Source organism: Xyrauchen texanus, chromosome 16, assembly GCF_025860055.1.
Source record: "Xyrauchen texanus isolate HMW12.3.18 chromosome 16, RBS_HiC_50CHRs, whole genome shotgun sequence".
NCBI lineage: Eukaryota > Metazoa > Chordata > Actinopteri > Cypriniformes > Catostomidae > Xyrauchen > Xyrauchen texanus.
In genome coordinates, this window is record NC_068291.1 from 40,792,018 (window position 1) to 40,816,124 (window position 24,107).

Below are 24,107 nucleotides of genomic sequence, written 5' to 3' on the forward strand. Positions count from 1 at the left end.
CAATATGATTGAAACAAGCACATTATAATTGTTATCATTGATCGTATTAAGCAATCATTATTGGTGACGAAATTACACCCACAGAAGACAAAACCAAAAAAGGTGAAGTGACGCTATTTTTTATGTTTTATTAATTATTTTAAAAACAGAAATAAAATAAAAACGCACTTGATACAATCGTGTTTTCACTAATATTTTAGACCTCTTTGGATATAACCGTAATTAAAAATGTGGGGTTTCAGATGTATGATTTTATAAAAGACAAACTTTATATTTTAAACTTTTATTAAAGAGATTTAAAAGCCAAGTCACTACAAATGTTCTTTCGTAATACTGCAGCGGGATAATCACACCTATTGCATTGACCCTCTAAAAGTATTGCATATTTTTAATGAAACCCTGCATTTGCTTTTTTTTAACAAATTGTGAGCTTATTTCTGCACACACACACACACACACACACACACACACACACACACACACAACAAACAACACAATCCTGAGATGTGTGCTTGTCAGCAAAAAGTGTAGAAAACATCACAGGTCCAACATTTTGTACATATTGTCCCATTAGCAATTAATATCTGCTTTACAAACAACTGTACATTTTTGCTTATTACTAACATGTAATATTCTTTACAAAAAAAAATTGACAATTTGAAGCCTGTTGACATCTTTTTGGAGGCCCAGAAGACTGATTGAGAGATGAAGGCACTGCTGGTGTGAGTTGAGGCTCACATTTCTATTCCAAGTCCAGTTCTGAAACTAGATGAACAGGCTATATCTCTGTCTATTGCCTTGATCATTAGCTTTTTACTAAGCTGTGGATTGGTGTGTAAAAGCAAGATGGTTTAAACTCCAAAATGTCACATGCAATTTGATTGGTTCTCTCAAGATGATGATCTCGTTTCATTACTTCCTGTGGGCGGGTTTAGCTGATCCAGCAGCTCGAGGAAGAGAGAAACCCGCTGGATGAGCGGGACAGACTTTTCAGCCCGTAACAGCAGAGAATATACATTCTTATAGACCTTTACATGCTCTTCTTCTTTCCCACTGTAAAGAAAAAACAAAACCACCATTAAAAAAAAAGTGAATGTCGAATTATATGGATGAAAGACTGTAAATTCACTAAATGCTATTTTATTTTCTGTGTAACTGGATCTGTAGCATCTCACTTTATTTTGCGTTTATTTGCAGTGCTGAGTTTAATCAGCTGCAGCAACAGGAAGGAGAAACTGGGCTCAAAGATGCCGATTAACTTCACAACCTCTTCTGTGTTCAGCCCGGAGGAGGAAGAGCAATCCAAACTCTCCTGAGATTCTTCAGGCTTTTCGGGGTCTTCCACAGTCAATGTCTGTCAATAGACATTTCATAACAGCGTTAAACAGGCCATTCACCAAAAAGAGAATAATATTGATATAAGTGTTCAGGGTCCAAAATTAATGGTGCATTCTTAAATACGACGGTGATGTGCGTTCCAAGTGATTTTAGTCAGACAGAACAGACTCGTTTTGTAATTTCATATTTCTTTCTCTCTTTTTCACTAACTGGCGAAGGAAGCTTTTTTAGCACCAAGCCAACAATATAAAGAGCAAAGCCACGCATTTATCCATCCATTTTATCATTCTAGTACATATAATGATGAGAAATGTAGTTTTGTTGCAAATGATTGTTGCTGCATTCACCAGCTAAATGAGTCTTATTTTCTGGATCATTATTCTGGATCGTTATTAGTCATTAACAGGACAAAAAATGCATACAAACTAAACCACACAATTAAAATCCTACGGTAAACTGAATTATTACCCATAACAATTGGCTTCCGCCATGATTTTAATTGACACGCCCCCAACTCGGGGCTCAAAAAACTCCAGAGTTTTCCATTCATAATTCTGACTTTGTGGTGGCATTCATGTGCGTTCAACATGTAAATACGATAATTCTAACATGACCTAAATGCACCATAAGATGCCACACCTGTCATTAACAGATGAGTTGAGAAAATTTACCATTTGTAATAGACCATGTTACAGCATTTGCATTATTTTCATATTCATATTATTTTATATTTTGTATTTTATATAAAATCACTCACAACATCATATACTAGCCAGTATCTTGGTGATTTTGTTCCACAAATTTTTGTTTCAGTGACTTAATGACACAAATGTGTCACCATTGTATTTGTATTTTTTAACCTCAATAGGGTCAGACTCCTTGTTTTAGCCAGCTTTATTTATCTATGTTTCTAGTTAGCACTTGGCTAAGGAGCTGTTCACAACTAACATCTTTTTGTATTTGTCTGCACTGTTTTATAATTGTTGTTCTATGTAAACTTGTGCTAGACGGACATCTTTGACAGTTGCGCTGCATCTTGCCATTTTTTCAGCTTCTCGAGCAGGAAGGAGCGGCATATTTTTTTGCAGCTATTTCAAGTTAAAAAGAACACATGCATTCTGTTCTATTTGTTGCATGTAGCTTTTTTTAAGCGCAAGAACAACGTCGGTCTAAACAGCCCTTAAAGGAATAGTTCACCCAAAAATGAAAATTCTCTCATCATTTACTCACCATCATGCCATACCAGATGTGTACGACTTTCTTTCTTCTGCTGAACACAAATTAAGTTTTTTAGAAGAATATTTCAGCTCTGTAGGTCCGTACAATGCATGTGAAAGGGGTCCAAAAAGCTCCAAAAAGCACATCGAGGCAGCATTTACATTTATGCATTTTAGCAGACGCTTTTATCCAAAGCGACTTACAGAGCACTTATTACAGGGACAATCCCCCCGGAGCAACCTGGAGTTAAGTGCCTTACTCAAGGACACAATGGTGGTGGCTGTGGGGATCAAACCAGTGACCATCTGATTACCAGTTCAGCGCTTTAGACCACTACGCCACCACCACTCGCATAAATGTAATACATACAACTCAAGTGGTTTAATCCATGTCTTCTGAAGTTATCCAAACTGTTTTGGGTGAGAACCGACTAAAATATAACTAAATATATAACTTGGTGATCATGATTTCAAGCTCAGTTACACATCCTAGTGCCATCTAGTGCTCCATGCATGCATCAAGCGTGAGGAAGTGTAATAGAGCTTGAAATCATGATCACGCCTAAAAATGTTTTTCTCACCCAAAACAGATGAATCACTTTAGAAGACATGGATTAAACCACTTGAGTTGTATGGATTACTTTTATGCTACCTTTATGTGTTTATGGAGAAGAAAGTCATACGCATCTGGGATGCATGAGGTTGAGTAAATGATGAGAGAATTGGGCGAACTATTCCTTTAACTGGTTAATTATGGACCCGGGTCTGTGTTTATGCGTGTGTGTGTGTGTGTACCACTTTCTCTTGTTGCTCCAACAGCTCTTTAAGAATAAGATTAAATGCATGTCGAGTTTCACACATGATCTCCAGTGCTCCCATCAGAGTTTTCAGTTTAACTGCATTGCTGTTCTGTCCTGGAAAACAAACACACAAATCAAAACATCCCGCTGAGATTGTGCTTATGTACATCAACTTGCTCCGACCATGGTCTAATTTGTTGGTCACTTTATAATCCACTGTTCTGGGGTTTTCACCTTCAAACATTCCACGACTAGGCCAAACCTCCACACTATTTTCAGCTGCACTTGTTTCTTACCTGCCATGGTAAACTCAGCAAAGGCCACTCTTTCCAGAAGCGTGCGGAGCAGCTCACACGGAGCATCGCTCAGACTTATGAAGAGTCGCACAGCTTTACTGTAATGCTGCTCTGCCAGAGCCTTATGCTGTTTACGAACGCTCTCGTTTCCAACCTGAGAGAGTCAATGAGCATGTTAATGCTTTTTGTGTGCAACAAATGGAAAGTGCAGACTCTTTGACACTTGTTCTGCATATATTTGGCAATGTACCTGGTTGCGGTAGCAGCTGTGGTACATTGAAGCCAGTCTATGATGGATAGTGGCTGCTCTGTACTGGTAGAGAGGTTGGCGAGCTGATTCGGTCTGCAGGTCACAGTAGCGTAGAGACTTCATCATGGTCTCTGTGACCTCCCTCTCAACCTGAAACATGTCACACACACATCAGTTGGGTTTAATCCTCTCAGTGACCAACAGCAGTGTGTTTGGAGAGAGTAATGTGTGTGAGTGGTACCTGCTCTTGTGCTTTGCGGGACAGTGGAGCGTAGTCCTGAAGCAGTGTGGCCAGAGTGAAGTATGTGGTCGAGAGTTCCCAGTTAACAGAGTCCCAGACAGCTAAGTGACTGTCCCTGCAGCCCAGAGACTTAAGCGCCCTTTGATAGTAATCTATAGCCTGTAATATGGAGAGAAAAATGGAACTATGAAAAATTAAAACAGAAATATCATTACATTAGAGGAGTGTGTTCCCATAAACAGTACCCTTCATTGCCTTTAAATATTTTCATCATACTGTAAACACACATAGAAAAATTACTTATATTTTAAGTAAACTTCCAAGTGTACTTAGCAAACTTGACTTGGTCTTTGCTGGGTAAGAATTTAAAGACAACGTTAAATTAAAATTGACATTTCTTAATCAAAATGTATTTCTTTAAAGGAATGTTCTGGGTTCAATATAAGTTAAACTGTAAACCAGATTTTTGCTTTTTTAAAGAAAAGGAGGGACGAGACAAAATAAATTTTTATGGTAATCAATATTATGCCACAAATGCTGTCGATTGAGTTTAACTTGTATTGAATCCAGAATATTCCTTAAGCGTTTCAATTTTTCTGAATTGCAAATCAATGCATTTGCATTTACAATGCAAATACCAATTTCGATACCACAGAAAAAAATGTGCTAATATGGATTTAACACATTTTTTTAGCCTATTTACACCTAGTTACATTTCAATGTAAATAATAAATACAAAAAATATATTTTTTAAAATATTCAAGTGTTTATAACACTTGTTTTAAGCAGGGCCGTACGGTTTACGTATTTTTGTGTTTTATTTATTTATTTATTTTAATTTTTATTCCATGATCAAAATGGTGTACCAATGGTACCAATTCATTCTTAAAAATGTAAGAATTTTTTATTTTATTTTAACTAGTAAAAAATTTAATGATTACTTTTCAACATACCATTGAATTTTGTAACAAACATTTTTTCAGTACAAAAGCACTCTTGCTTGTGATATATTGCCTATTTTGTATAATAATTACAATCATTATTCATTGATTATTATTATTATAATAAATATACTACAGCGAGGATTACATTTTACTATACAGTTGTAATATATTTCTGTAGCAATTTCTTACATTTCAGACATCTAGCTTTTATTATGAATCACGCTTTTATTTTGGCATGTATTTCATGTAGACTTTAAGATGATGCCTTTACTTGAAAACAATGGAAGCGTGTGCAAACCTTGTTGTAGTAAAGGGCCTCTTCGGGTGAGAACTCCCCGCGGCTGTGCTCTGATGTAATGACACAGTGGGCCTGTGCGCAGATCCGCATAAGTCGCCCAATGTTGCACAGCAGCAGGGCTGTGTTTACCAAGTCTGAAATGGCCTGGAAATCTTCCATGCCCTTCTCAAAACATGAGAAACTCTTCTTCCACAACTCCTGCTCGGCCACGCACACACTCCTGCATACTGGAGGAAAAGAGGATGAGAAATAAGCTAGTACACTCCACCAACAACGTAAACAACAAATAATATTTGTCAAAAGGTTGCAAGTTCGGACCCAGCAAGGGACAATCCACGAGCTATCACCATTAAAAGTGGAGGTTGACCGATAGTGGATTTTTCCAATATGATAACTAAGGTGGCGGAATACATTGATAACCGATTAATCGTCCAATGGTTTTTAAAAAAAGTTTAAAAGAATGTTAAAATATTTTCTCAGTCTTTCCTTACAGCAACAACATGCACCTCCATAGATGCTACCAGAGTCCAAAATGAATAAAATAATTTTGCTACCAAAATCCCTCTGGGGAAAATAAATTTGGGACTCTTGTTTTGAAATGATGGAGACTTGGCTCCATTACAATGTTCTATTTTTATGTTTTTATCAAATTAAGCTTTTTATAGCCTATACATTCACCAGATGAAGGATTCTGAATATACATTTTTCACCAGCTGAGGTTTTCTTTAATATTCATAACAAGATATAAAGTTGGAAACACGATGTATGTGCTGACAGGGCAACTTTTTGATATAATCACCTTTTACTTTACATGCCCTCAATTCAATTTAGAACAATTGATTATCTAATAAAAAAAAAACTAAACATGCACTGAAGTGAGGATACAAATATGGATGAAGATTGTCAATGATGAATGATACAGCAAATCCCCATGAAGTGATATTTTTATTTTACCTCTAGATGCCGCTGTTATACTGTAGAAACAAGTCGTTATAACTTCAGAATCCTCAAAAGCCGCTCACAGAGGAACTATCGGGAACTATCACCATAGATTTCTGCCGATAACTGATCGTCCCAAAAAGCAACTATCATCACAGCTTAATTTGTAAGACCGATATATCGGTCTCTCTCTAATTAAAAGTTAACCCAAATATGGAAATACTCAGATACTGCAATACTAAGCTACACCTCTTGAACTTGTGTGATTTAAAGGGCTCCCCACCTCCTTTCTCCGTCTGCATGGCCGCCGCTTGGTTCATGTAGAACACGCCCATCTCGTTGCGGATGTTCCCGAGCCGTTTGAGAACCTGACCCAACTGCTCCTGACCCGAGTCCTTCAGCACTCCTGAGGTCAAAAGGTCATGGGCAGCCTCATAACACTTGCTGCTGACGATAAGTTGGTACTCTGGGTCTGTGGCCAGATCAGTGGCCATGCTAAAGGCTGAGAGAGAGAGATAGAAAACATTGGCCAATTAATGTGTTGGTACTTTAATTCCTTCAGAGACTTGCACAAAACACTTAAGTAGAGCATAGATTATTTAGAACTGAGTCCTTATGGCAACACCTCTGAGCCAAGTTTATGTTCTCCATTGTTTTGTTAATATTTACAAAATATTGAGGAGACTGGGTAGCTCAGCGAGTATTGACGCTGACTACCACCCCTGGAGTCGCGAGTTCGAATCCAGGGCGTGCCGAGTGACTCCAGCCAGGTCTCCTAATCATCCAAATTGGGCCGGTTGCTAGGGAGGGTAGAGTCACATGGGGTAACCTCCTCATGGTCATGATAAAGTGGTTGTCACTCTCAATGGGGCACGTGGTAAGATGTGCGTGGATCGTGGAGAGTAGCATGAGTCTCCACATGCTGTGAGTCTCCGCGGTGTCATGCACAACGAGCCACGTGATAAGATGCGCGGATTGACGGTCTCAGAAGCGGAGGCAGCTGAAACTTTCCTCCGCCACGCGGATTGAGGTGAGTAACCGCGACACCACGAGGACCTAGTAAGTAGTTGGAATTGGGCATTCCAAAATTAAGGGGATAAAATTAATAAAAAAATAAGTGAATAATAAAATACTGACACTCAATGATATTTTGTTTATTTATTTATAGATATACATGTATATAATAAGGATATAAAATTAACAAATATTTTAATGAGTAAATATCTAATGTCAAGACCTTGGCAGGAGCTCTCACGATGCAGGCAGTGTAAGATCTCCTGGTCGTCTTTAGTCTGGTAACTGTATTCCTCTAGATACGCGGCTCTGTTTGAAGCGTTCTGGGCCAACATCAGCTGAACATCTCCACACAGAGACAGACACTGACAATGGAACAGAAGCATCTGCGGGTGGAGACTTCCACTGATGGAGCAATATGCATCTACAGAGAGAGAAAACATACAGTATCAATCAAGTTTGACTTGATTGGCTTTACTCATTCAGCTCTATAATACTTACCTAAATAGTGTACTTTTTAAATAATACACTGATTGTCTTATAATTCTTTGTTTATAAAGTTTGGAAACTGAAACTAGCTACTGTTTCGTGTACTACAAACATTCATGATGTAGTTTTAAATGACAATTTTCCACTCGCTCTCTTTGACCCTTGCTACATTTTGCACATTTTAAACTTCTATATGCAGGGCTCAATGCTAAGGATTTTTTCTACTGGCCCAGTCGGGCCAGTGCTTCAGATTTTTACTGGCCCTGCAAAAATTGTCACTGGCACCAACACAAAAATGATAAATAGCTGTTTTTACCATCATGGCTTTAAAAATGTGTCCGAAGATAATTCTTTTTTACATATATCATGTTTTTAAGACAATGTCCCCCCCAAACTGAATCACATTTACAATTTGCAAGATATGATTTATGCCTTATGTAATCCCATATAAGCGATTTACAGATATAAATTCATAAATACATCATAACCTCAGCCTTCCTGCCATTTCCACATGTGTTTTTAAGCAAAGAGTTCTGTTGTGCAGATTATGAGTTTTCGGTCACCCATTTAGTCATGCAACTTTTGGCCATGTGTAGTGTATTTACACGCAGAATCAAAGATTTAATCACTGAGTTAAAGATGTGATTATTGGCTGAATGTAATAAAACATATGAATCCCTGAGAAGAGACTTCCAAATCAGTTGTGACATGTAATCTACATTAGGGAGATATTAGGCCTAATCTGTGAATTAAGAATGTGTATATAACATGAAGACCAACATAGCCTAATACACAAAGCACAAAAACACCTGTACGGTTCAGAAATGAGACATGCAACTTTGGAGTAGACTGTTTTGAATATTCATCTTCACCCTGCAGCTAAACAGCTCTGATAGCCTAATAGCCAAAGTGATCTTGCTTCTTTTCATATCAAACGCCATGGAGAGACATGGATTTTCAGTCCTATTGAATGAAACTGTTGATTTATTGTGTTCCATTGTTTGGATTACTCCTTTTCATCAACATGTAAAAACAAAAATGTGGGGATTTCACGCACTGTAAACACGGATTGTCCGGGGATACTTAAAATGTTGCGTAAGTAGTGCAATAACAGAATATCAGTAAGTGGGTTTTTTCCTTCCATTTTCTACACATTGGTAATAGCTGCTGCTAAGACACTTGTAAAAGAGCGAGGACAGTGCTAGGAGAGTGCACTCGGTGTCTGCACGATCTTGTGCATGCACGCGACAGTATATTATGCGCTCACGCATCTTTGCGAGCTAAATAGAATCGCGCTCACTCGTCAGTTAGAAGAACTAGTTCGCTCAGTGTAATTGTTGTGCTCTCTCACTTCTTGTTTTCTTGCACTAATGTTATAAATGCAGCACTGGCCTGATCGGTGAAGTGTCAGTTCTAGCAACTGGCCCGAAGCATTCTCACACTGGCCTCGGGCCATCGGGCAGTCCTTAGTGTCGAGCCCTGATATGTAAATGAACTCCGTTATGCATATGAAATGAGTAACAATGCCAATTCCAATAGCCCATTTAATGTCATATAGGAAACATAGTTTCTGATGTTGTTCTTACCGTGGCACTGTAGAGCCAGTTTAATGTAGCGTAGCGACCGTCCGTACTTCATCAGGTTGGTTGCAGCGTCTGCCAGAACATAATATGCTTTAGACGCTTTCAGACACAGCTGTTGTTTCATACGGTGCTGCCAGGTGCCCGGTAGCATCCCGGAGCGTGTTGGCATCTTCGGCTCTGCGTTACGTGGACCGACTGTGCAACACACAATCAAGCAAGATACAGTTAATAATTACATATATTACAGAGGAGAAAGCCTTTTCTGAAAGATTAGAGGATGGGTGTCTTCTGACCTCGATCCAAGAGGAGAGCAATCTCTTTTTTCACATTTCTGGCTCCGTTCTGACTTCTCTCCTCATATTTTAGAGGGATGGGGGTGCTGGGGTTGGCCGCAGGCAGGTCACTCTCCTTCTTTATACTGCCATCTACTGCCTTCAGACCCTACTCATAAACACACACACACACACACACACACATGTATGGTGTTGCCTTATTGCTTTTATCCATAAATACCTGCCAAGTTAACTTAAAAATGAATAAGGCCAATATAATAAAATATAAAATAAAATATGAAAACATGGATTTAAACACTTGAGTCTTATGGACTAATTTTATGCTGCCTTTATATGCTTTTTGGACCTTAAAATTTCTGGCCACCATTCACTTGCACTGTACGGACCGACAGAGCTGAGATATTCTTAAAAAAAAATCTTTGTTAATATTTAATTTGTGTTCAGAGAATTTTCATTTTTGGGTGATCAATTCCTTCTACACCAATCAGCCACAAATTTAAAACCACCTGCCTAATATTGTGTAGGTCCCCCTCGTGCCACCAAAACCGCACCAACCCACATCTCAGAATTATATTATAGTTATATAATATTCTTCTCACCACAATTGTAATGGGTTATCTGAATTACCGTAGACTTTGACAGTTCGAACCAGTCTGGGCATTCTCTGTTGACCTCTCTCATCAACAAGGCATTTCTATTTTCTGTACAGAAATACTCAAACCAGCCCATCTGGCACCAACAATTATGCTACGCTCCAAATCACTGAGATAAATTTTTTTTCCCAATTCTGATGGTTGATGTGAACATTAACTGAAGCTCCTGACCCGCATCTGAATGATTTTATGCACTGCAATGCTGCCACGGGATTGGCTGATTAGATAATCGCATGGATGAATGTTGGTGTCAGACAGGTTGGTTTGAGTATTTCTGTAACTGCTGATCTCCTGAGATTTTCACACTCAACAGTCTCTAGAATTTACTCGGAACGGTGCCAAAAACAAAAAACATCCAGTGAGCGGCAGTTCTGCAGACAGAAACAAATTCCTTGTATGTGTAAGCATACTTTGCAATAAATCTGATTCTGATTCTGAGAAATGCCATGTTGATGAGAGAGGTCAATGGAGAATGGCCAGACTGGTTAAAACTGGCAAAGTCTCCGATAACTCAGATAACCACTCTGTACTGTACAAGTGTGGTGAGAAGAATATTATATAATTATAATATAATATAATTCTGAGATGCGGATTGGTGCTGTTTTGTCAGCACGAGGGGGACCTACACAATATTAGGCAGGTGGTTTTAATGTTGTGGCTGATCGGTGTATAGTGCACTCACTTTTAGAACATAGCTGAGAACCAGACGGCATTTCTCCTCCTTGTCTTGAGACACAGGAAATGCACAGTTGGGCTAGAAGTGAAAAGAAAATGGAGTCAGAACATTGTTAAAATTGATGTTGTAAATTCAGAGAACTAAAAGGGGTATTTACTTTCTAGCAAAATTATGTAAGACCATTTTAACTTCTGTTACCAATAACAGCTTTTATTCAGCAATATCTTGTGACAAACAACAAAAGTAACAATAATTCTACATTGAACATCTTCAGATTCAACATCTCGTACTCTGATCTGGTGTGTGCTCTTGTATTTCTCTGGAACAGACAGCTCGCCAACAGACTTGATGACAGCCACGGCTTTGGAATCGTCCTGTGGCTCTGAAGAGGTGCTGTAGGAGGAGCTTTCATCTTCATCTTCCTCGTCCTCCTCTTCATCACTGTAACTGTCTTCAGAGCCTCCGCCCCTCAGCGACTCCCCGTTCCCCTCCTCTACACTCACATCATCCAGCTGGAAGAGTTCTGCCAGCATGTAGTGAGCAGACGCAATGATCTACACCAGCAAACAGAAGAGGACATTATCACACAACAGATCGGTCACACACCCTTGTGAGCTACCATCTGGGCAACATTTTCAGCCATCAAAGGCATGCGCCCAAAGTGACATGCAAAATCATCCTGCAAATATGCGTGACAAGCTCAGTTAAAAATGGTGGACGCAGTTTGTCAATGTCAATTCTACATTATATTCTAGAAGTTATATATCTTATTTAGTACTAAAAAAGTATCAATATAAATATAGTTTCATTCAATCCATTATTTTACCCAATATTTGTATGTTCCATGTATTTTTGGTGCATATTATTGAGCATATTGTTAGCTTAGCAACATGTTACTTGCTATTTACTGAATCAAAAACTCCAAGTCAAGTCTCTCGAGCACTTAACATAGTTACTGCCAATTAATGCCAATTTATTTCAGTTAGGATCCAAAGTGGCTGACTATGAAGTCTGCAAAGTGGCTTGCTAAAGACAAAAATCAGAGTGAAGAATGGAACAAAGAAATCATGTACCTGTGTATGTCTCTCCTCATCCAACAGTTTAATACAGTTGAGCAGCAGAGTTCTAATTATGCCATAATTCTTCCTGTTTTGGCTTTTCTTTAGCATCATATTGCTGGCCACTCTGTCATATAAAACAACAGAAAACTTTGTTTGGGCTGTCTCTGATGCTGAATGAAAAAATTAGCCAACACAAACAGAATACGAGCAACATAGTTCTAAAGGTGAACCATACTTGTAAAGCAGCACTGCTACAGGAAGTGTGAAGGGATTTTGGCATTTCTCCTCTGCTGCCTCCTCACACAGAGTTGTGAGGTCATACAATTTCACGATGTCACTTCCACTGGCTGGAAGATGTAAAAGATGCATATCAATCATCAATCATCATCATCATCAAGAAGTCTTAAAGGTACAGTAGCAAAACAACAGCCTTTGTTTGATTTGGTTTAAAGGTGAAGTACGTAACTTTTTTTGATGTCAAAATACCTTCTTCTATCCCAGTTTATTGTTCATTGACAACTAGAAGTTGGGTTTACCTCCCCTGAATGTATAAACACAGCCTCCCAGGCACCATCAAAACATTAATGTTTATATTTTGAGCGACCTGCTCAGCCCCACCTGTCCCTTTCTACCTCAACCTATAGCGTGGCTTGGGGCGTGGCGACTTGTAGTAAACTGTTCAGCCGGAGGAATATGAACATCCATGGCAGACGTGTACAGAGGAAAAGAAACATAGCTTTGGCAAAATTTGAAGACTTAGAACGGAGTGAAACCAAGAGTGAACATTGGTGTCACATTTACAAGGTGAAGGACTTTGAGAGAATTAGACACCACACTTGCCGAGTTGCTTCTCAACAGGTAAGCAACACTCAAGGTATTGCCACCCAAGTTAGCTAATTAACGTCAAGCTCCAGATAAATTTGAAAGCTAGTCAGAAAATGTATGCTTATGCTTACTAGTTACCAGAAGAACCATCCAACCTCATGTGCTGGATCCCTGCACACCCAGCTGCCGTTCAATTCAGGCGATGTTATTGGACGACCCAATTCCAATAACTGCCACGCTTTTTGTTTGTTGTGTTTATGTTATAATGGTCTTGTTTATTATGACATTAAACATTCATCACCTTTTATTTAGTACGGCCTAATTGTTCATAGAAAACCAGAGAGTGCGAAAGGCCATGATGAGGCTAAGGGGTGTTGGCAAAGGTTGTTTAAAAAAATAATAATAAATTTGTAATTATGTTTGGTGCCACTAGTAGTGCAGAAATGACATACATCACCATTAAGTTTATAAGTGGATTTCAGCACCAAATACATTTAAATAAATCTACACAGTGCAGAATATGTCCTCTTTTGGAAAATCTATTAAACAAAATAGTGTATATACCAACTAAAATCAACTTAAACCTGCAGATCACCTACCTTTGAAGAGCCAGTATGTGTGGCCTTCTTTGGTACAGTTAGATTTCAGGAATGAGAGGATATTCTGTGCAATATCCTTCACAACCCGTGTTGAGAATGTGGAATTCTCTAAATCTGGGATGTCTTCTGTCTTTATCATCTCATATTTCTGTAAACAACAGGCGAGAGGAAATTCAATGCCTGTACTTCAAAGTGCAATACATTCAGATGCATCTTAATGAGCGGAGCTACAATCTTACCTGAACAATACCATTGACATGAAAACACATGACAAGCTCTGGTACATTACACATCAAATTATCCAGCCAGTAATCAAGTCCTGTGAGAACATTGATTGGTTTGTTGTTGTCCCTGGTAAGACAGAGAGAACTCAGATTAACTAAGACGATAGGGGCGGCTGTGGCTCAGGTGGTGGAGCGGGTTGACCACTAATCGCAGGGTTGGTGGTTCGATTCCCTGCCCACATGACTCCACATGCCAAAGTGTCCTTGGGCAAGACACTGAACCCCAAGTTGCTCCCAATGACAGGCTAGCGCCTTGCATGGCAGCACTGCCACCATTGGTGTATGAATGTGTGTGTGAATGGGTGAATGAGTCACAGTGTAAAGCGCTTTGAATACCGTTAAGGTTAAAAAGGAGCTATCTAAGTGCAGACCATTTACCATTTAATTATATAAGGTTTAGCAATAGCATTAGAATGTAAATATTAGTTTGTAAACACTTCCAAAGCAGACAAATGTATCATAATATAGTAAAATATTCTTCTTAATATTCTTTATACAAAGGAAATTCTTGGACCTAAGTCGTAGACTGACTGCTGGGTATCGACCACCTCCAAATATGGGCATATTTGATCCCACAAGCATATGGATGTCCTCAAATGTCCATAAAATATTCCGGACAAAGTCATTCCTCAAACCCTGGGACAGTGAAAGAGATACAGAACAGTCAGTTCAAAATACAAATGCACATTATTAGTAAAGTTTTTAATAATATATTAAACCTATTTTTGCCTAGTCTTATTTAATGGAGTGTATTGTTACTACCTGACTGTTCTCTCCTTCATTAAACAGTGTGGGCAGGTTCTGCTCTTTGGGAACTGACGACACATGACCCAGAGTATATGTGTCCACCTGCTCCTGAAAGACAGGAATGGACAGCATGATTTAGTTTGGGAAACCCTGAAAACACATGACGTGAAAAAGCTATGAAAAGGAAACGCTAAAAGCACCTCCTTGGGCATCGCCGGGTCCTCTGAATCAGAGGTGGAACTGTTGAAGGTAGCAGGCCAAGACGGCTCATCACCCCCCATCCCACAAGCCTCCTCTGCCACCTGGTCTGTATCTGACGGCATGGGCACTGCAGTCCCATCACTGTTAATACTGAAACACAGGACAAAACTGTAGGATTAATATGCATTGGTCATGGAAACCTGGTGCAATCAGTGGAACGTAAATGTTTAAAGACACCGTTTACCTGTAATAAAGAAATTTAGAGAGAATGGCCTTCTCATTCCAGTGTTCTTTACTTTTCTTCTTCCTCTGCCACTTCTGGTCAATGAGACGCTGGTAAAACTCCTTCAGCCACGTCCAGTCACCAGTCTATGGGGGGAATACAATATGTTGTGTTTAAAGAGATCATATCATAGAAAACTTGATTTTCCTTGCTCATGTGACATGAAAGATTTTAAAGCAAATGGAGTAAAAATAAAACGTAAAAAGACCATTTATTGAAACAAAGCTGCAAAAACAGCTCCTTCAGAAATTGTCATGCTTATGGTGTCACAACCACAGGTACATTAACAGTATGAAGGCAGTTTGAACTACAGGTACACAGAGGTTAGCCAATCATAATGTGTAATTTACATGTCTTGTACATATTCTAAATGTACAGTAGCAAATACAACCTATTTTAGAGAAAGGGTGGAAAATGGTCATGAAAATAAAAAATGATGTCTGTTTTTTGGTGCATTATAATATTATAAGTGGACTTCAAGGGACAAAAATAAAATGCAACAAAAGTGTACAATATGGCTCCTTTCAATAAAGTGATCTTATGAATGCACAAACAATCTTGTTGTTCATTTAAACTCTTAATAGTTAAAGCGATATGGTGAATATTTGCTGTTACCTGAGATGACCTCATGAAGAGTTCCTGTATGTCCAGTTCATCCAGTAGTAGAGTGCTGCCCACACGATGAACGGCCATACTGACATGAGACTTACTGTACGGGATCTTCAACAACTTCTTGATGTTCTGTTTAGTTGAACAAAAGCATTTAAGTGACTGAGTTAAATCCATCATAATTTGAAGCATCTTTATGCACAAATGCAAGACAAAATTAAAACTGTCCTGCTCAAAGTAGAGAATCCCACCCACCTCTGAATCAGACACAACGTCAACATCATCACCAATACAGTCGATGAAGTCATAAGCCATCCCAAAACTATAGATAAATAGAAAAGATATAGGGCATGGAAAGATCAGCTTCACACACACAAATGTTTTTTTCAATAAGTCTAAGTAGTTGTTAAAAAAAAAGCAACATTTCTACTGTTCGTGGTCAAACTTGACCAACCACTGGAAATAATTAATACAATATTTTTTTCAAGTACAGTCTATAAATCAACCACAATGCAGAACATGAACACACACATAAATGAAGGGGTGAGACTATACAACATTGAGGGGGCAAAACATATACACACACAAATGAACTGGTAACACTATAACACAGAGCCATTTTCTTTTTTTTGTAAAATAAATCTTTGAATCAGTCACAATGCAGAACACAATCACACATAAATGAGGGGGTGAGACCATAACATACCCAAAAGGCAGCACACGCAAACACAAGCGAACACACACAGAAATAAATGGCACTAAAAATTAAAGGCCTAAAATATACTTCAGTCAACCACGCTCTGCGCACAGTATGCATGACCCAAATTTTGCCATCAGCACAATCTGTGAGGACAGTCCGCACAAGCATGCGCCTGTTGTTGACAGTGCTAAAAGAGAATCACGAAGCAGTTGTAGTCCACATGTGGAGACCACGTCCTTACTCACTCGCAATCAAAAGACTATACTTTGAATGCGTACGACCATGCGCGATCCGATAAGCAAAAAACAAAGTATACCCTGTCAACAGGCAGAACGCAGAACACAACACACACACAGAAATAAATGGTTGAGACTATCAAAGGCAGAACACAGAACACATCACACACACTCACGCATGCGCACATTCACATACGTCCGACACACACACACACACACACACACACACACACACACACACACACACACACACACACACACACACACACAGAGTGTAAAACAAAGTCTGAGTCTGCCCAAATGCTACAAGTAAGTTTACCTTTTCCACTTCGAGAACGTTTTAGAATTACTGCACAACAGCTGGAGTACATAGGACACTGCAGCCATCTACTGGCTATTACTGTCATAACATGACTTTCAAGTCATGTTATTTTATTTTTTTTCTCCAGATGGCAGCAATCTGCCCACAATACAAGAAACATTCTCTTATTTTCTTCATGTTTTAACTAGGTTTTTACCGTAGTGAAGTTACATATATGCGAATGACTGATGAAATCTAAAAATGTATATTTAAGTTCAATTTAAAAAATCCCAAAAGAAGCGTATAAATTTATTGTTTATACCTGTACTATTTCTGGTGAAAAATGACCATGAACAGTCAAGTAAGCCGCCCTTCTTGTTTAGAATAGGAGGGTTAGGAGAGTATAGGATATGTATTCTTGACATCTACGCAGTCATACCTGGAGAAGGGTTTGCTCTTCCGACTGGACCCAAGTACGGTGGTGCCTGCGGGCCCTAGCTGAGCATTCTCTCTGAGCCAGTTTGCTGGAGGCAGTTTGAGGTCGGTCTTCTCCTGTAGTAGTGCATAGGTGGTGGGGGGCGGAACCGCTGAGTATTTCACTACAGCACGACTCTTTACTTCATTGTTGCTCAGACAAATAACTGCCTCCTACAGCACAAACCACAAGTAGTGAACAGTCAGCACTGTCAATGATGCAGACACATCATATTAAGTCACAACAATAAATATATAGCTAACAAATTATCTGTTGTTGTTGTGAAATATTGTCCTAGTGACCTATATTCCTATGGCGACAATCAAGACAAATAATACTTTAAGTAGAACTGTATTCTTGTGACATGAGTCAGTTATCACATAACTTCACATAAGCATTTTGTGGTTTAGATCAAATCGCAATCATAAAACGTAAATCTTTACTTCACCTACTTGTCACCAAACAAAATTAAATAATGATAGTATTAACACACAAAGAAAGAACAACATAGTCCTTAATGTAGATACGCTTGCCATCAAAGTGGTAAACAATGAACATTCTGATCATGTAACGATCCAAACACATTTCCATACATTTTCTGCAGGTATTCACATTTACACATTACAAACTTAAACCAAACAAACAAACTCACTGTCTGATTTACTCACACATGATCTCAGTACCATTGAAAACAAGATCTAGTCCATTTAAATGCTGAACTGAGTGACAGCCATCAACATACCGGTACTTTCATTACATCTTATAGTCTTATATAATTATGTTTCTGTGATCATTTGTTACAAAGTATCAAACCTGTTTGTTGTCTTCAGTACTAGTGCTGGTGAGCTCCTCCTCATATTTGTGCTCTATATCTATATTCTTATCCTGTGAACTCATTTTCAACACTCTCATCCATTCAGAAACGAATTAAACAGAGGTAACGTGCACAATACAATATCGCACTGATTCTATCCCTAAAAGAGAGTAATTCATCATAAACCTGCTTCACTAACTCCACACATTACATCAATGATATTACACATATGATCCATTTGTCGTTTTTCATTCTTTAGCTCAATATTTTCCGATACATTCCAATAGATGTCGATGTATGATGTCTGTAAGTTCAATCGACTACACTCATGTGTATTTTAGTAAAATAGTTCACGTTTCTAGATGTATTCTCTGTGTATCAGCTGTCAGCTTCTCACTAACCACTCTAAACGTACAGCACCTATAAACCGGAAGTGGATGTTACGTCAAGCGACGGTTCTTTCTAGAAAAGAGTGTATGTAAATCTTATTCATGAGCAATTTTAAAGATTTAACTAAGTACTCCACTTCAACTAAGAACTAATTGAGCCTTTGTAGCTTTTTAAGAATGAATAAGAAATGTTCTTCTTTTTTAAGATATTATGATGACATTTTTGTATGTGCCGTGAACCAGGACAAATATTACGCTTTTTATTTTATTTATTTATTTATTTATTTTTCTTCTCCTATTATCAATGCCTTTTTGTATATACAGTTTGTTAACCTTTTTGCTTTCCAAATAAAAAAAATGTAATAAAAAAGTGATATAAATGTAAATCTAATCTTAATAAATGTGAATTACTTCCGATTAAAAACAGTACGATTTCTTCAATTGGTGGTAGTTAAAAACTGTGTTACATATTTGGGTATACAAATAACCAAAGATAACTCGAAAAGCACTGCTAATTTTAACCCAAATGTTACCAAAACAATGAAATGGTAATACTTTCACAAATTCAGTAATACTAAAATCTCACAAAAAGGGTGGCTTAAACTTCATTTATTTCACCTCACTAAATAACACAATTATAATAAACTGGCTTAAACGATTCCTTAAAAATCCCACCTCTATTTGGAATTTTTTCCATCAGCTTGCCTTCTCACAACTAGGTGGCGCAAAGTTTGTTCTTTTATGTAATTATGATATTCAAAAACTCCCTGTTAAGCTATCTAACTTTCACCAACAAGTTCTTTTGGCATGGACTCTCATTTACAAGCATAACTTTTCTCCTCATCGGTGTTACATGGAACAAAAGGAATATTCTATTTAAGAATAAATCTTTGTTCTATAATTACTGGTTCAGTAATGGAATATTTCATGTTAGACAGCTCTGTAATAACTAAGGTTTGCTTTTTAGGTATACTGAATTTCTTTCAGAATATAATATACCAGTAACTCCTAAAGAGTTTGCCACAGTTATGGATGATATTCCATGATTTTCAAAAAGAATACTCTCTCTTTAGGTTCATTACCCTCTCCTGAACCTGTAAGCACTATTAGTGAGATATACTGGAAAAAAAAAAAAAGGAAATAATCATAAAGTAAGAGCTCTATTCCTTGAGAACATTGTCTCTGCCCCTCCTGTAATCTCATATTGGACTCTTCGATCATTTAAATTTGAAAAATGGTCCATGCAAAAAAAAAACTTTTTCCTCACAAACAAAGTAAATGAAATATCTTTTAAATTAATTCATAATATTTACCCTGTCAAAAATGTCTTGAAGAAAATATTCAAATCTGATTTTGACACTAATTGCTCTTTTTGTCAGAATGATACTGAAACCTCTCTTCATTTGTTTTGGTTGTGCAGTTATTCTTTGCAACTTTGGAAAGATGTTAGTTTGTTTATCTCAAACAATATCTTGCAGAGTTTTTCAATGAATCCTAAAACTGTTATTTTTGGATTTGTTGAAGTGGATCCAAATACCTGCTTTATAATAAATTTAATTATTTTCCTATGTGGATTTTATATTGATAAATGTAAGTTTTTGAATTGTAAACCTATTTTTTTGGTATTCTTACAAGAGATAAAACAGTATTTGATAACAATTTCATCTTCTCTTAACAAAAAAGCACTCAGAACATATACAATTTGCACAGCCTACAAATGTTTTACTTTAATTAATGTGTAATATTCTTTTAATTTAAGTAATGCCCTCTTTTTAAGCAGTAACCATGCTGTTGAACATGTTGTTAGCTTCTTTGTAATTCATTGCAAATACTTTTTTTCATAAGAACAATGTATCGATACCTGAAGAGAGACAATTTTTTTAGTAGAGACGGGCCACTTCTATTCAAATCGGAACGCCCAACCAAGAAGCTCTAGCGACCAACGGTCAACGAATGTACCTTACAGGTAAAAGAGCCAATCGCCTTTTAGATACAGATATCGCCTGTCAATAAACTCGCTAACGCGCATGCGCATTAGCTATACAAACCAGGACAATTGCGTTTTTTAGCGTAATGTGAGGTAAAGAAGCACATTATATGAATCCAATATTATCAAATTCTATTGTTGATTTGAAATATGCTCTTTGATCGTAATCTTGACCAACCATTTTTTAGATTTTGTTCTTTCTCTATTGAAGTAGATAGGAGCTGTACTGGCATGACTGGAAATAGCCTCGCAAAAGCGTCCAAAGATGGCCGACAGTGGACTGACTTGCTAGAACGTCTTCAACCTTACCCAGATTTGAAGCCTTTCTAGATAAATCTCTTAAACTCATACATATTAATAAGAATAAACCTTTTCTAAAGTATTATGACCTTGTTTTCCCTTCTGATTGAGGTTTGTTTATTTATTTATTTGTTTATTTTATTTTTTTCTCTCTCCTTCCTCTCTATAGTACAGTGCACACTGTTCATGCTTATGTAATGCAGTGAAAATTGTGTTTGTTTTTGTATTTTGAATTATAGGGAACTTCTAAAAAAAGAAGGGGGGGGTCTTTGAGCATTTCAATATTTATATGTCTATATATATATATAAAACATTTACAGTAAACTACAGTATAAATATTTATTATATTTTAATACAAAATATTAACATGTTATCTACATGTATATTATTATTTTAATTATAACGTTATAATATGATTGTAATCCTCTGCTGAATTGAAATATGTCCTCCCTATCTTGGCCAACCGTTATGGAGATTTTTGTCATTCCCCATTCAAGTAAATGGGATGTACTTTTATGCCGTTTGTTTACATAGAAACTTGCTTCCCAGTTTGCTACCTTTGGAGAGTTCCAAAAATGGGCGCCGAGTGGACTGACTTGCCCTGAAAGTCTAACGGCCTTTCTCTCGCTTATGTGTTTTGTTGTCATGGTTTCAAAATCTCTGCCTGGCGTTTTATTTCTGACATATTAGTTTAGTTATTTGTTTATTTTAAAGCCATATACACTTCATTTAATTCCATGACAATGGATAAACAAGGCAAGAAATACTTCAACAAGAATATAAGTGGAAACTGGGTAAGATAAACAGACTTCTTTAACAAGTACATAGTTGTTACTTTATTTTAATTAATAAATATTGAGTTTTTGAGTGTAACTTTCTGTCATTTAGCTTTTAATATTAGTGTGTTTGTTTGTTTAACAAATCTAATTCGTGTAATTGCTCTTATTTTCCAGTTTATGCACACTGGTATGCCACAGACTGAACCAAGGCGTGAGTTGTGCACCAGCACAGGATCCATGTTGGCACATGGAGTTCCTAAAAACCTGACAGAAGGAATTAAGAGATATCCCAAAATATTTAACACTCCTGAAAAGGTTAGCTATAGTCATTATTGAAGGTTGAAATTAATTAAATTCAGAACAAAAACACTCTTGTATGTTGTATATCCAGATTATGACTGTGGAGGAAACTCATTTTCTGTTTTGTACTAAACCATTTTAATATTTACACTGTAGTCATGCTAATCAGTGTTGAATAATGTTGAACAATACGGTTTAAATTTCAGAAAACTATGGGTAGAGAATATCCATTCTCAGTGCATGATAACCGTACTGCTCTACAGAACACCATTCATGCATATGAACAGGTGAGTTTATCATCATATTTAGGTGATCAATAAATAATGGTTTTATCTGTGGCATCTCATAGCTGTCTTATTTCACTGTGTTTTCGTGTTTATTCATAGGGTGTAGGCCGTAAGAAGTGTCTTGACGAACGTCGCCAGCATAACTCTCATTACTGCCTGTGCCATCGCAACACTCTGGTCGAGTCAGGAAAGTGGGACCACTCTGCCTATGATATTGACTTCCTGTCCAAACAGGAAACAGAGTGCACAGACGTCCTCAAAAGGCGTTTCCCCAGAAACCATTCTTCAAGATCTCAAATAAATGCTGCAGCTCATACTGGGGAGTGTTTCATGTGGTTTGGAAGGGCCGACTCTAACCAGCACACTCCACTAAGTGTACTTGCAGAAGCCAACCACTCCGTAACTGCTAAATAGCAATACAATCAGAGATTATTAAACTACTTTTCTAAGCTACCCAATCAACTTTAATGGTTTTGTTTTTAAACAGACTGCATTCTGAAATCAGTGAACATGATACTCTGTGGTAGGGCTGCACAATTAATCGAAATAAAATTGAAACAGCGATATGACCGTGCGATTATTAAATTGCAAAGGGCTGTGATTTAATTAAATAAATAGTCTGCTCCCTTTAAGTTTATTTGAGCTGCTCTGTCCAGTCTATATTAAATTAGAGCATTGTTACAGTGTTTTCAGAGCGGTTCTGTGCTCCACAACTCCCTCTCATGCTTATAGTAACAGAAATACTCAGCTCGGTTCCGTTTGCTTACGTGCGCTAAATGCTTTATTTACACTAAACTGGCACATCCTGCGTGAAGCATTTTATATTATTATAACATTATAGTATATAGTATAATTCAAACATCTTTATTTAATTATTGCTGAGCAAACAGCATTAACAGTAACACCTGTAGAGTCCAGAAACATCTCTTCCACCAGTCTCCTGTCATTTGTTTACCTCACGAGAGCGTGTCGCCCTTATTACAGTCCCCGCGGAAACAAGTGAAAGCGGAACTAATATTACCAACATCCAACAATCCAAGGAAGGAACATACATATAATAAATCTTTCAAATATTTAGTTGCTATAATATAATGCATTGCTAAATGTAATATAATAAAATAATGAATACAAATAATGAAATTAAATTATGACAAACTAATCAAAATGTTCACTTTAAATGTAATTACACCAATGGGTTATCAGTTCAACTTCAGTTTGATATTAAGCCTCATTCTTTACTGTCTTATATACAGTAAATAATAATTTGTATATGCAAGCTAGTTTTTAAGGCCTAGAATAAAGAGTAACATTTATATATTAAAATTATATTTTGTGCATTATTCAATCAACCAATATAATTTTTGACAGCAAAAACTAGGCAACAATTATGGTCTTACCAACAGGGAAATTTAGATAACAGGTACACTGAAAAAAAAAAAAAAAAGAAAGCTTACATAGAACCAGTTTTGACAGAGCTGCTGATAAAAAGTTAAATGATCAGCATCGATTGATGAGATGAAAAGAAAATTGGAGATCAGTATCGGATGTTAAAATCCTGATTGGATCATCCCTAATATTCAAGATGACTGTGTTTTAAAAAGTAATGATGATGATTAGTGGGCTGAGACCCTATCACAAAAAATGGATATGAAGAAGACTTTGTTTCACTGTTTATATATTTATTTGTTTGTGGTTGAACTGAAAAAAAGGTCTCAGTTTGGTTCTTTTTAAGAGGGCTCAAGTGTGAAAACCCCAGCAGCCTTTTTGCAGTTGAACATGTGGAAAACATTACCATCATAATCGCAGTTCAAATCGCAATCACAATATTTTTCAAAATAATCGCAATATGACTTTTTGTCCAAATCGTGCAGACCCACTCTGTGCATATTTGCTGTCAAG

The 24,107-nt window shown here is 37.3% G+C and overlaps 2 protein-coding genes across 2 annotated transcripts; one reads left to right on the top strand and one right to left on the bottom strand.

Moving 5' to 3' along the window:
* Nucleotides 1-173: 173 nt before the first annotated feature.
* Nucleotides 174-18,571, bottom strand: LOC127657023 (erythroid differentiation-related factor 1-like). Its single transcript, XM_052145659.1, has 25 exons — nucleotides 18,166-18,571; nucleotides 17,317-17,525; nucleotides 15,896-15,962; nucleotides 15,647-15,772; nucleotides 14,993-15,117; nucleotides 14,748-14,898; nucleotides 14,563-14,655; nucleotides 14,315-14,436; nucleotides 13,756-13,867; nucleotides 13,517-13,664; nucleotides 12,328-12,439; nucleotides 12,105-12,216; nucleotides 11,322-11,585; nucleotides 11,038-11,109; nucleotides 9,703-9,850; nucleotides 9,413-9,604; nucleotides 7,561-7,761; nucleotides 6,607-6,825; nucleotides 5,385-5,611; nucleotides 4,143-4,301; nucleotides 3,902-4,051; nucleotides 3,652-3,805; nucleotides 3,351-3,469; nucleotides 1,176-1,354; nucleotides 174-1,053 (listed from the first exon to the last, which is right to left on the bottom strand). The coding sequence occupies exons 1-25, from the start codon at nucleotides 18,262-18,264 to the stop codon at nucleotides 891-893; spliced, it is 3,723 nt and encodes a 1,240-aa protein (XP_052001619.1). The 5' UTR covers nucleotides 18,265-18,571; the 3' UTR covers nucleotides 174-890.
* A 2,949-nt stretch (nucleotides 18,572-21,520) lies between these two features.
* Nucleotides 21,521-22,650, top strand: tex36 (testis expressed 36). Its single transcript, XM_052144989.1, has 4 exons — nucleotides 21,521-21,636; nucleotides 21,796-21,936; nucleotides 22,128-22,208; nucleotides 22,308-22,650. Exons 1-4 carry the CDS (start codon nucleotides 21,580-21,582, stop codon nucleotides 22,620-22,622), a joined length of 594 nt encoding a protein of 197 aa, XP_052000949.1. The 5' UTR covers nucleotides 21,521-21,579; the 3' UTR covers nucleotides 22,623-22,650.
* The last annotated feature ends 1,457 nt before the right edge of the window (nucleotides 22,651-24,107 follow it).